At 43.5% G+C, this 13,935-nt stretch overlaps 1 protein-coding gene across 1 annotated transcript in view; it reads left to right on the top strand.

Moving 5' to 3' along the window:
* CTNND2 (catenin delta 2) overlaps nucleotides 1-13,935 on the top strand; it is a 672,820-nt gene that overhangs the window by 443,012 nt on the left and 215,873 nt on the right. The window contains 1 exon segment of the mRNA XM_040353393.1: nucleotides 1,020-1,137. Coding sequence (XP_040209327.1) covers nucleotides 1,020-1,137 — 118 coding nt within the window.

The raw sequence follows: 13,935 nt of genomic DNA, 5'->3' as shown, positions 1-13,935 counted from the left end.
TTGAGCAAGATATGCCGATTCACAAACGTACGTACGCCCGTCGCAATTAGTTAAGCCGTTTACGTAAGACATACGCCGGCGTAAAGATAAAGCTGGGCTCTAGGTGGCGCAGCCCATGCAAAGTATGGACGTCGGAACAAGCGTATCTTTTTATGTCGTTTGTGTAAGTCGTACGTGAATAGGGCTGTGCGTAAGTTATGTTCACGTCACAGGCATTGAGCCGATGTATCTTCGGGCATAAATACGACGTGATACTGAGCATGCGCGCGCATGCGCTGTTCGTTCGGCCATGCATCTACATGGGGTCAAGCCTCATTTAAATACAACACGCCCCCTACCAGCCTACTTTGAATTACGCATGCTTACGCCGGCCCATTTACGCTACGCCACCGTAACTTAGGACGCAAGTGCTTTGTGAATACAGCACTTGCCTCTCTAAGTTGCGGCGGCGTAGTGTAAATACGGTACGCTACGCCCGCGCAACGTAGAGCGGCCGTATGTGAATCCGGGCCCATGTGTTTATTTAGTAAATCATTTTTTATTATTATGTGTTTATATTTTTTGGCTGATATGGTTAAATGCATTTTTTGAAGTTTTAATAGAAAATAAAAAGTATTTATTATCAGTGTGAAAAGTCCCTTGTACTGATGACTCTGCGGCTATAGTAAAAAATGTATGTCGATTTTACACTGATCCACTATGGTTTGCCTGCAGCATATGTACAGCAAAGTATACCCACTGTTTTTGTGCAGGTTCCCTGCGTTTTTCCATAGACTTCCATTAGTTTGGACGGTTTCGGTGCATTTTGTGAAAGTACACCAAAAGCCGTGCATGCAGGAAAGCCATGGGTCTGATTTCAAGTTTGGTGCTCAGGTTTTCACCTTGATGCTGTAAGCCCAGACATGATCTATGCTTTTTTTTTCCTGAAAAATAAAAAAAATGTAACCCACCTATTACCTAGGTTTTAAATATAATTGGACTGTAAAAGATGTAGGTGCATATTTTTTTTTTCTCCCCAGGAATGTGAGTTCTGCTGGAGAAGAGGCACGCAGAAGAATGAGAGAGTGTGATGGACTAACTGATGCCTTGCTGTATGTCATCCAGTCTGCACTAGGAAGCAGTGAAATAGATAGTAAGGTATGGTTTATTTAAATGCATGAATATTCAAATATTGTTGAGAAACAAACAGCATTGCCTAATTACAGAAATAATAATTGGACATTTATAAACATACAGTTTTTTATAAGTTTTGTATTTTGCCTACGATTATTGGTTACCAATAGTGGAAAAAAAAAAAATTCAGAGTCGTTTAGAATGGTGTGTGAAGTCAACACAGGTACAGAGCTGTCTGGTCAGCTCACAGTCATACATTTACAGTTCAGTAAAACAACAGTCTTAGTGATGTTCAAGCAAGTAAAAGTGCAGAAAGAAGGTGACCAGCATAGCAGCATTGTTTCAGAGCATTTTTCTGGAGACACACGTTTAAAAGGTAACCCAAAGAAATGAATATGGAAGAAGGACATTTAGCGTATGGCATTGCTAAACTAGAATTTTTGGACAGCTCCTTTTTGTTTTGTGTTTTGTAATATGTGCAGTATAGAAACAACTGAATTTAATTATTTTGGGAGCTAACATAGACAAAATTACATTTTTGGGAATGTAAAATCATCAAGGGGTTATTTGTTAAAGGAGTTCTAGGGTCACAGCATACACTAGGGGTCCCCAAGCTTTTCAAACAGTTTACTGTTTTTCAGACTCACTGGGGCAGATTCATCAATAGATACGCCGGCGGATCTCCTGATCTGCCGTCGTATCTGTGAGACCCGACGGTCGGAGCTATGCGACTGATTCATAAGAATCAGTTCCGCATAGATCTCCCTTGGATCCGACTGGTGTAAGTGACTTACACCAGTCGAATCTTAGGCTGTAATCTCCCGCCGGCCGCTAGGTGTCGTCGCGATTTTTTACCCGTCGCATATGCAAATGAGGAAAACCGCCGATTCACGTCCGTACGCCCGCCCGTCGCTCGTTTTCTACGTCGTTTGCGTTCGGGTTTTTCCGGTGGATAGCTACCCCTGCTTCTATGAGGGGTAGCTAATGTTAAGTATGGCCGACGTTCCCGCGCCGATTTTTAAATTTTCTACGTCGTTTGCGTACCGCGATCGGGAATACCGATGGCCGCAAACGGCGTACCCGCCGCAAACAATGACGTCGTAGCGACGTCATTTGGAGCATGCGCACTGGGCTTTTTCGCCCCGGCGCATGCGCAGTTAAATCGGCGCGGGAACGCGCCTGATTTAAATTGTACACTCCCCCTAGCCGCGGAATTTGCATTCCGCCGGGGGGAGTTAGGATCCGACGGTGCAGTTTGCGAGGTAAGTGCTTTATGAATCATGCACTTGCCTCACTAAATTGCACCGGCGGATCGTAAACCAGGTAGATCTAGCGGATCTAAAGATCCGCAGATCTATATGAATCTGCCCCAGTGAGAATAAACCTAACCGCAGGGTTGGTGGTCATTAGGAGTAGTGCCCCAGAATTTGTATCAGTGGAAGGAATATCGTGTCCCATTGTTGGTGTCCGTGGGAGGAATAATGCCTCACTATTTGTGTCAGTGGAAATTATTATGCCCCATTGTTGGTGCCAGTGGGAAGAATGATGTCTTATATCTTTGGGAGGAATAGTGCCCCAAGGGCCGGATAAGCTAGCATTTATCCTTCGGACTGCAGTTTGGACATGACTGGCATATATTTTCATTTAAAAAAGATCAGCACCATAATAGCGATATAAGCAATGGGTATTTGAAAATCCAGTATAAGCTTACTTGAAATATCTCCTTTCATGTTGAGAGCTGCCTGTCTTCTGGCGATCTCTTTTCACAATGTCCTGGATTTCCTGCATGCTTTGCAGCTTCTCCTCTGATGTTTACTTTCAATTTCTAAGGACTACAAATCCCATGGTACCTTGCTGCCCGCAAGTAGTTATTATTGTTCTAATTTTCCTCCTGAAACTCTTCCTCTCAGCTCCTCTGCAGTTCAGAAGGCAGGCTCACAGCACTGCCTACTCATAGAGCATAGTGAATATAGTATGTGTACCAGAAATCAAGGAAGTAAATATGTGGGTGCCTTTACAAAGTAAGTTCACTCAAGTTTACCTCAAGACCAGTTAGAAATAGGCTAGAAATAATTTAAATACAATTTGGAAATTAATATACGATTTTACATTTTAATCATAGATTTACTTTAATTTTCCCAGGCTCAGTGCAACTGTGATGTTCTTGATGTTGTGGTCAGGGACTGCTTAAGATATGGCATGAACTCTCATATTCAGAACTTGCCCTGTGTCTCGACTGTAATGAGCTACCACTGAAAGCTTACCTACTGACTGTAATGAGCTACCACTGGAAGCTTACCTACTGCACACAACTGATGACGTACTTGCTGCTTACCTGATTCAGGCATTTCCGTTGATTTGCAGAAGTTTCTTTTTTTGAAGCTAGATAAGACCATCCATTACTCCTTTTTCTGTATTGTATTGTAGAATGGTCTGCTCCAGTGTGCCTACAATGTCATCTGGAAGCAATCACAAAGTGTACTCCATGTCCTGAGACAATGTCTCAAAAAAAGGTTTCTTTGTTCTCCTCCTCACGTTGTCAGCCATACATTCACAAAGCGCTGTGCGACTCGCGCATGCGCAGTAGGAAATGGGCAGTGATGCTGAAAGGCTCCACTGCTTGTTTCCCTTACTTTGAATGGCGGCGCCGGGACCCGATCCGATGGACAGATTGGCCTTGGGCGGCCGACAGTACAGGCTCCCTGAACAGGTAATTGTGCTGATTAAAAGCCAGCAGCTACAGTGTTTGTAACTGCTAACTTTTATTTTCATTTTTTTTACAGCTGGACCTCCGCTTTAGGTGAAGCTCCTTTTTTAATCACAATCAACATACAGCTAATGTTCTGGCAGTATGAGAGACCTTTCCAATTTTCAGCTTTCAGTGCTCACATTTTAAATGACAAGTGCTCAGTCATGCAACACTGTACCCATATGAAATTGTTGTCCTTTTGTAGCGCTACCCCCGAAGGAGCCGCTGGTTTGTTTTTGGGATCGGCATATTGAGTTACCTTGATATGGCCCAGGGGTGCAGTGGCAAAGACAAACAGTGAGCGAAGGTCCAGACAGTGAATGCAGGGTTTTTCCAATGCTTTATTTTCCAGGCCAACACAGCCAACATCAACATAAATTGGGAAGGATAAAGTTGATGAATTAGAGAGAGAGGAAGAACCTTGCAGTATCAGGCCTGGATATTAAATGGAGCAGTCAGTACTGCTCTGCATAGTACCAATTTGTAACTCGTCGCCACTCCAACTGAGTGGGTAAAGTACCCCCGGACAGACCCGTTTCTATAGGCCTGGCAGCCGAGATGTCACATAGGATTTCTGCACTGGTCACCAGATGACAGCAAACATACCTGTCAGTACTCTGGTCACCGGATCCCCAATTGGTTTGTTCAGGCTCTGTTGGACGACCTGCCTCCGGGTCCCCCTCAAAACGACTCCCCAATCGAACGGCACCCAGCCTGGGATCCTTTCAGTAGAACCGGGAACCCAGTAAGTCACTGGGGTCCCCTTGTACCTCCGGGTTAGGGTTTGTGTGGCCTGCAGTTTCGGGCCGGGTGGGCCACGCCGGCGGGGTCCATGGATGCGCGCACCCTGAAGGTGGATGCCGCACCTGGAATGGGACCCCGTGAAAGTTTTAGAACACATGACACCTGTCACAGATATACTCCTCTCCAGCACGCCCCGCAAGGGAAAAAGCTCCTCTGATTGGCTGCTGAAGAAACTTACTCTGCCAGAACCCCTCTGGCGCCAACTGCTGGCCAGGAATGGTATTGCATCCCTGGACCACAGACTGACCCAGTGGACATTTCTGGTATGACAGAAGTCCCAAAATGTATACAAATAATGAATGGGAGCAAGGTATCTCTCCCATTCCCCACTAACTTTAGCGTAGTGCCCATACTGAAAGTAAGGGGGCGCTACACTTTTTTCACAGAAATATAGTTTTTTGGTGTTTTTTGATCACCTCTGGGTTTTAAATGTTTTCTCCAATAAATTAAAAAAAGACAGATTTTTTTTAATGCATTTTTCTTCGTTTTCTGTTATATAATTTTGCAAATTAGTAATTTTTCTTCATAAATTTTGGCCACAATTTATACTGCTGCATATCTTTGGTGAAAATAGCCCAAATCTGTGTATATTATTTGGTCTTTGTGAAAGTTATAGAGTCTACAATCTATGGTGCCAATCATTGAAAATTAATCACGGCCTATCTAATTTCTTGAGACTCTAACAAGCCAGGAAAGAACAAATACCCCCCAAATGACCCCTTTTTGGAAAGTAAACATTCCAAAGTATTTGACTACCTCTTGCAATTTTGAAGGCCCTGGAGCACCAGGACAATGGAAACGCTCAAAAAATTACCCCATTTTGGAAAGAAAACACCCCAACGTATATTCTATAAAGCATAATGTGTCTTTTGAACATGTCATTTTTTTTTCACACGTTTTTGGAAAATATGGAAAGAAAATTAAAACATTTTTTTTTTTACACAAAGTTGTCCATTTATACAATATGTCCATAGCCAAAATTATACCCCAAAATATATTCTTCTACTCATCCTGAGTATAACGATACCACATGTGTGAGACTTTTCCACAGCTGGCCACATACAGAGACCCAACATGCAGGGAAAACCATCAGGTGTTCTAGGGACATACATTTTAAATCTAATGTGACTACCTATTACACTTTTGTGAGGCACTGTAGTGGCACTAATGGGCACTGTAGTGGCATGGATGTGGTACAGATGAGAACTGATTTGGCATGGATGAGCTGTGGATGGGGATGGCTGAGTGTGGATGGCATGGCTGAGCATTGATGGATATGGATGGCTGATCATGGATGGATGGGGCTGAGTATGGATGAATGGATGAGTCAGGAATGGGAACAGAGTAGTGGCATGGATGTGGTACAGATGAGAACTGATTTGGCATGGATGAGCTGTGGATGGGGATGGCTAAGTGTGGATGGCATGGCTGAGCATTGATGGATATGGATGGCTGAGCATGGATGGATGCGGCTGAGTATGGATGAATGGATGAGTCAAGAATGGGCACAGAGCAGCACTGTGGGCACTACAGATCCAGCCCACAGCGCTGCTGCACCCGACCTCTCTCCCTCTCCTCTCACACTGTACCAATTGGTACGGAGAGGGGAGAGATGAACTGGGCATGCGCTGACTTGTTTACATTTGACGGAGTGATTACGTGGTAAAGGGCTGCAGCCATCGGCCCTATACCGTGATCCAGTCATGTATATTCGCTGGTGCATGGCCCAGGGGGCGCGATTCTGGGAGGACATTATAGTACGCCCTCCCAGATTGATCTAGAAAAGGGGAACCACCGTGGAGAGGCTGGGTCTCCAAAATATGTTGCCAACATCTCTTAGTTAGTATATAAAGCAGAAAGTTCCCCCCAGTACTGTGGGACTTATAGGGCAAACTATAGTATATAGGTCATATTTAAAATATTGAAAACAAATATTAAAGTATTAAAAACATATTGGTGCAAATATCACCATGAAATTACATAGTACATGATACAGGTTATTATACCAAGCTCATAAAGAGATAATAGCTGGCTGAGACGCTAATGCGGATGAATGAGCTGTGGATGGGGATGGATGAGCAGTTGCTTCTTATACAGCCTGATGCGTTTCGGGAGTCTCGAAAGTGTATCCCTTCGTCGGGGGGGGGGGGAACCATGAGTTTGAAGACATTCTAAAACAGAACAAAACACAGCTTGAGAATATGTAACAGGACATAAAATGCGCACACATGTACATCACAATAGCTGTGAGCTCATATACCTACTAATACTGTGTCATATCGGAAACTGAGAAAAAGGTCTAAAAAGGAGCTAGATAAGATGGCGAGTTCACTGTTAATATTTCACGCAAATAGATGGGGAACCCCTGAGACCCGAGATGTTCCACACAAGGATCCCCTAAAGGGTAACATCTCGGGCCTCAGGGGTTCCCCATCTATTTGGGTGAAATCTCCAACTCTCCATCTTATTCAGTTCCATTTTATACTTTGTCTCAGATTCTGATATGATACAGTGTTGGTACTGTATGTATATGAGTTTTCTGTTATCACGATGTACATGTGTGCGCATTTTATGTCCTGTTACATATTCTTAAGCTGTGTTTTGTTCATGGTCTTCTCTTTTACCCTGAAGAAGGGATGCACTTTGAGACTCCTGAAACGCATCAGGCTGTATGGGAAGCAAATGCTATGCCTTCTATTTGCTCTTTTATGAGCTTTGTATAATAACCTGTATCATGTACTATGCAATTTTTTGGTGATGTTTGCACCAATACGTTTTTAATACTTTAATAAACTGTTTTCAATATTTTAAATATTACCTATTTACTATAGTTTGCCCTTAAAGTGGAGTTCCACCCATAAATATAACATTACATCAGTAGTTTTAAAAAAATGTCATTAGTTCTTTACGAAATTTTTTTTTTTTTTTTAGATGCCTTCAAAGTGTTGTTGCTAGGCAGAATAGTTAATCTTCCCACTTCCTGCACCTAGGTGCTTAATGCTTCCTAACCTACACCGCACAGACTCCTGGGAATGTAGTGGGTGTAACTTTCCAGGAGTCTGTGCACTCCCCAGTCTCAAAGAATCTTGTGACTTGGACAGCACAGGTGCTGAAACCTGATCTGACACTGCTTGTGCAGCACTGAGCATGTGCGAGATTTGCAAGGCTGAAATCCAGGAAGTCATACAGTCTGGCTTCATGATACCCACACTTAAGATGGCCCCAGTCAATTTCTATTTTATAAAGTGTCTAAATGCTGTAACAACCTAACAAAACGGACCTTAGTTTACAGACTAACTTTACTAGAATACATTAAGCTTGTGTATTACAGGGGTATTTATATTTAAAAAGTGAAATTGTGGCCGGAACTCCGCTTTAAAGTCCCATAGTACTGGAGGGTACTTTTTGCTTTATATACTCCCAGAGTTTTCTGACCGCCCTGTAGATGTTTTTCGGCTATGGGCGGTCGGCAAGTGGTTAAATTGCATCTGCAAATTACGTTATTCCATACAGAAATCTGTCATACTGGAAACTGCTGCCCTGCATATCACTCAGCATTGTACATGCAATCCCACTCCTGAAACTGCTAATATACTTAAATTTCAAACTATAATAACTAACGAGCTACTTTTTGTTAAAGCTATCAGAACTTTTTTTAACGTCTACAGATTTGTGAACATTGGGATTGCTACAGAAAGCTGTTGGTTTATTTGGGCAGTTATAAACACAAACCACCTATGGTTATTATGCGCCATCCCCAGATGTTGAGCAATATCAATTATTTTGTCCAGTGAATGGAGACACACTAACTCCTGCTGTGAGCTTCTGTGTTCTCCAGTGTGAACTCAACAGAATTCACACTGCAGTGCTGATCAGGTGGCTAAAATCTGACAGGGCAACTCAAAGTGAAGTCCATTGGTAGCTTGAATTCTGTTCAACCGCAGTGCCCATACATGAATTGAAATTTGACCGGTCGTTGCTGAACCGGACGAATTTCGATTCATGTATGGCCAGCTGCAATCTGTTTGAGCTTGTATACTTCACTGTAAAGTTAGTTAATGCCAGCAGTTTACAGGTTTCCTTAAATTGTAGAATTTCTGTACAGTTCTTTAAGAATGATGTAAATTCTAACTGAATTACATCTAGTTTGCTAAAGCACTGTGCATCGGAAACAATAGATTTTTTTCATCCTTTGTTGCAGCTCAGTTCTGCTGATCTTCTACAGCCTGTTTGTGGCCACTTCATGTCTACATCATTCCAATTATGGTCATATGCATTTCTCAGGGTGGATTATTTGATAGTGACAAACATGAACCATGCATGTTGAAATGATTACTTGTGATCTCCCATGTGACAGAGCATTGTAACTCTGTACCGGGAAGTGGATACACCTGCACAAGAGCAGGGTAGGATCTCAAGGTATTTTTTCCATGAAAAGTGCTGATTTAAAAATATTAAAACTACTTTGAAATGACATTAACATGAATATATATGCTTATGAGATTTCACACTTTGAATGACAATTACTCAGCCATGCTACACTGTAGCCAAACAAAATGTTTTATCATATTCTTCTCACAAATAGAGCTTTCCTTTGGTGGTATTTAATCACCACTGGGTTTTTTATTTTTTGCGATATAAGCGAAAAAACTGTGAACATTTTGAAAACTAAAGGCCAGATTCATAAAAGAGATATGACGGCGTATCTCCTGATACGCCGTCGTATCTCCTGATACGCCGTCGCATCTCTGAGATACGACGGTCGTATCTATGCGCCTGATTCATAGAATCAGGTTACGCATAGATCTCCCTGAGATCCGACAGGTGTAAGTGACTTACACCGTCGGATCTTATGCTGCAATTCTAGGCCGGCCGCTAGGTGGCGATTCCATTGTGGTAGGCGTAGAATATGCAAATGAGTCGTTACGCCGATTCACGAACGTACGCTTTGCCCGTCGCAGTAAATGTACGCCGTTTCCGTAGAGATACGCGGCGTAAAGATAAACATGCCCCCTAGGTGGTCTAGCCAATGTTAAGTATGGCCGTCGTTCCCGCGTTGAAATTTAACGTCGTTTGCGTAAGTCGCCTGTGAATGGCGCTGGACGCCATTTACGTTAACGTCGAAACCAATGACGTCCTTGCGACGTCATTTAGCGCAATGCACGTCGGGAAATTTTAGGGACGGCGCATGCGCAGTACGTTCGGCGTGGGAACGCGCCTAATTTAAATGATACACGCCCCATTTGAATTAGGCGGACTTGCGCCGGACGGATTTACGATACACTTCTGCAAGTTTACAGGCAAGTGCTTTGTGAATCAAGCACTTGCCCGTAAAACTTGCGGCGGTGTAACGTAAATGTAATACGTTACGCTGCCGCAGAGTAAGGCGATTCTACCTGAATCTGCCCCATACTTTTTTTTAAGTTTCTATTGTAACATTTTGCAAATAAGTAATTTTTCTTCATAAATTTGGCCAAAATGTATACCTCTACATATCTTTGGTAAAAATAACCCAAATTAATGTATATTATTTGGTAGGGTTGTCCCGATACCACTTTTTTAAGTACCGATACTTTTTTCAAGTACTCGCTGATACCGAATACCGATACTTTTTTTTAATCTCATGTGACAGCAGCACATGTGTCAGTAGTTTTTTTTTTTTTATCTTTAACAATTTGTTTTTAGTTTTTTACAATATTTTTTTTTACAATTTTTTTTATATTTATAATGTTTTCTTTTTTTTAAGGGGGGGGGTGGACCATGTCAGTGTGTTTTTTCTTTCTTTTTTTATTATTTTCTACAACCATTTTTTTTTTCTTTTTTTTTTTTTTTTTATTCTTTATTTCTTTTTTTTTTTCAGCCCTTTTGGGGGGCTTTGGTGAGATATCAGGGGTCTTAACAGACCGCTGACATCTCCCCTTTGAGACAGAGAAAGGGACTAGGGACACATGTTCCCCAGTTCCTTTCTCAGCAGCATCAGCTGCGCTGAAAATGACAGCGTCTTCTCTTCATTCATAAACTGAAACATTGTAATCACAGTTTACGATGTTTAGGTTATGTGAATGGACCGAGTCAGTGATCACTGACTCTGTCCATTCGGAGCAGTAAGGAGCTGGATTTACCGGCTCCTACCCCGCTCTCCATCCCGACAGTTCCAGGGGGTGGAGGAGGAGCACGGAAGGGGAGAGAAACACGGCGGGATACACAGAGGAATACATGGCGGGAATACACGGAGGAATGCACGGCGGGAATACACAGCGGGAATACATGGCGGAATACACGGAGGAATACACGGAGGGAATACACAGAGTACACGGCGGGATACACGCCAAAATACACTATATAGCGGTGATTTGTGCCTGTAACTTCCCCATGCACTGATCACCCCTGACAGTACAAGTATCGGGTGAAGCATCTGGAGCATTTGCCCGAGTAAAAGTACTCGGGCAAATGCTTGGTATCGGACAACCCTATTATTTGGTCTTTGTGAAAGTTATAGAGTCTACAAACTATGGTGCCAATCATTGAAAATTGATCACACCTGATGTACTGGGACACTAACAAGCCAGGAAAATACAAATACCCCCCAAATGACCCCTTTTTGGAAAGTAGACAGTCCAAGGTATTTACTAAGAGGCATGGTGAGTTTTTTGAAGTTGTAATTTTTTCCCACAATTCGTGGGAAAATTAAGATTTATTTTTTATTTATTTTTTACACAAACTGGTCATACTAACAGGTTATTTCTCTCACACAGCATATGCATAATTGCAACTACACCCCAAAATACATTCTGCTACTCCTCCTGAGTATGGCAATACCACATGTGTGAGACTTTTACACAGCCTGGCCACATACAGAGGCCCAACATTGAAGTAGCACCTTCAGGCGTTCTACAAGCATAAATTGCACATATCCTTTCTCAACCACATATTACACTTTTGAAGGATAATCTATGAGGCATAATGAGTCTTTTGAATGGTTCATTTTTTTCCAGAAGGTTTTGGAAAATGTGGAAAAAAAATGAAAATGCATTTTTTTTTTTACACAAAGTTGTTTTATAAGATATTTCTAATACATAGCAAAAATGACACCCCAAAATATATTGCTACTCCTCCTGAGTATGGCGGCATCCAAGTAGCACCTCCAGGCATTCTAGCAGCATTAATTACACATATATAGCCAGATTCACGTAGAGCGGCGTATGTTTAAGCAGGCGTAGCACAGCTCATATGCGCTACGCCGACGTAACATAGAGAGGCAAGTACAGTATTCACAAAGCACTTGCTCCCTAAGTTACGGCGGCGTAGCGTAAATGGGCCGGCGCAAGGTAGTGGGCGTGTTGTATTAAAATTAATCGTGACCCCATGTAAATGAAGCGCCAAACGAACGGTGCATGCGCGCGCATGCTCAGAATCACGTCGAATTTACACCCTAAGATACGACGGCTCAATGGCAATGACGTGAACGTAACCTACGCCCAGCCCCATTCACGTACGACTTACATGAACGACGTAAAATCCGATGGCTGTCCTGTCGTCCATACCTTTACATTGGCTGCGCCTCCTATTTGGTGGTTTATCTTTATGCCGGACGTACGCCTTACGTAAACGGCGTATACTCATACGACGGGCGCAAGTACCTTCGTGAATCGGCGTATCTCGCCCATTTACATATTTGACACGTAAATCAATGGAAGCGCCCCTAGCGGCCAGCGTAAATATGCACCCAAGATACGACGGCGTAGGAGACTTACGCTGGTCGTATGCTGCCAAAATTCAGGGGTATCTTAGTACAAGAATAAGGCGCATAGATACGACGGCGCATCCATGGACTTACACAAAGTATCATTAGATACGCCGGCACAAGTCTTTATGAATCCGGCTAATAATTTTCTGACTACCGATCACATTTTTGAAGGCCCTTCCTATTTCTAACTGTAGCACTACCCCCGAAGGAGCTGCTGGGTATTTTTGGGTCTACGCTCTGTGATTAACCCCTTTTAAGCGGATGTGCCATGAAAAAAAAATATTAAAAGCCAGCAGCTACAAATAATGCAGATGCTGACTTTTAATATTAGGACACTTACCTGTCCTGGAGTCCAGCGCCGTCCGCAGCAGAGGACGAGCGATCTACCAGTGACCCCGATGTGGCAAGGTCTTCCTTTGGATGGACCGGATACAGGAGTGGCAGTACCCTTCGACTTCAGCCCGCATGTGGGGCCAGTAGAACCGGTCCCTGACTAACTGAAAAGGTTCTCTCAGATCCTAGATGGCCGTGGTTGTCATGAAGGGCGTTCAAAACCGTCTCTCAATATTTGGCGGGGAGAAACAGCTGCCATCTCTCCTCTGGACCATCAGAGGGGCCCATTCGGTAGACCACCCCCTGATGTAACTGCAACCTTTCCAATCTCTATGTACCAGTCGAGCCTCCTTAGGTGAGTCTTCTGGGCATTTCTCCTCTAGAGCTTTCAATATTAGTCTTCCCAGGGTGTCTTTCTGTTGGTCCATCCTCAGCTCTTTTTTTGATAGCTTCGGGAGACCCTCCTCTCTCACCTGTGTTACTCTACAATAGCTCTTGGGTACTCCAACAGGTGATACCCCTATCTCCTCAGCCATGGACCCTCCTCTGGCCTTGAGTTCCACCCCTTGATATAGAGCCTGTACTCCTTCTGGGGTTAACTGAGTCCACTCTTCAGGGGAACCTTCAGGGCTATGAGGTCTTCTGGATAGGGCATCTGCATCTCTGTTCCCGACACCTGGTCGATACTTCAGACTAAAGGTAAATCCTGAGAGGGCTGCCAGCCACCGATGTCCTGTAGCATCCAGCTTGGCGGTAGTGAGGAGGTAGGTGAGTGGGTTGTTATCGGTCCTCACTACAAATTCGGCCCCATACAAATAGTCCTTCAGTTTATCTACAACGGCCCACTTGAGAGCCAGAAATTCAAGTTTATGTGTCGGGTAATTCTTCTCTGCTGGGACCAGACTCCTACTCACATATGCGACAGGACGCAGGTGACCATCATATTCTTGGTATAACACCCCTCCCAATCCATTTCGGCTGGCATCAACATGCAGTTTGTACGGGCTCTTGGGATCTGTATAGGCCAGGACAGGGGCTATGGTCAGGCTGTTTTTCAACTAGATAAAAGCCTCTTCACATGTAGGGTTCCACTGATCCTGAATCGATTCCTTGGATTTCCTGGGCCCCCGAAGTGGACTTCACAGACTTAACCGCCTCTGGGTTTTCATCTTCTTCTTCTATCTTCAGC

The sequence above is a fragment of the Rana temporaria genome, chromosome 5 (assembly GCF_905171775.1).
Source record: "Rana temporaria chromosome 5, aRanTem1.1, whole genome shotgun sequence".
NCBI classification, from domain to species: domain Eukaryota; kingdom Metazoa; phylum Chordata; class Amphibia; order Anura; family Ranidae; genus Rana; species Rana temporaria.
The sequence above is the reverse complement of the archived record's forward strand: the minus strand, read 5'-3'. Positions and strand labels throughout refer to the sequence as shown.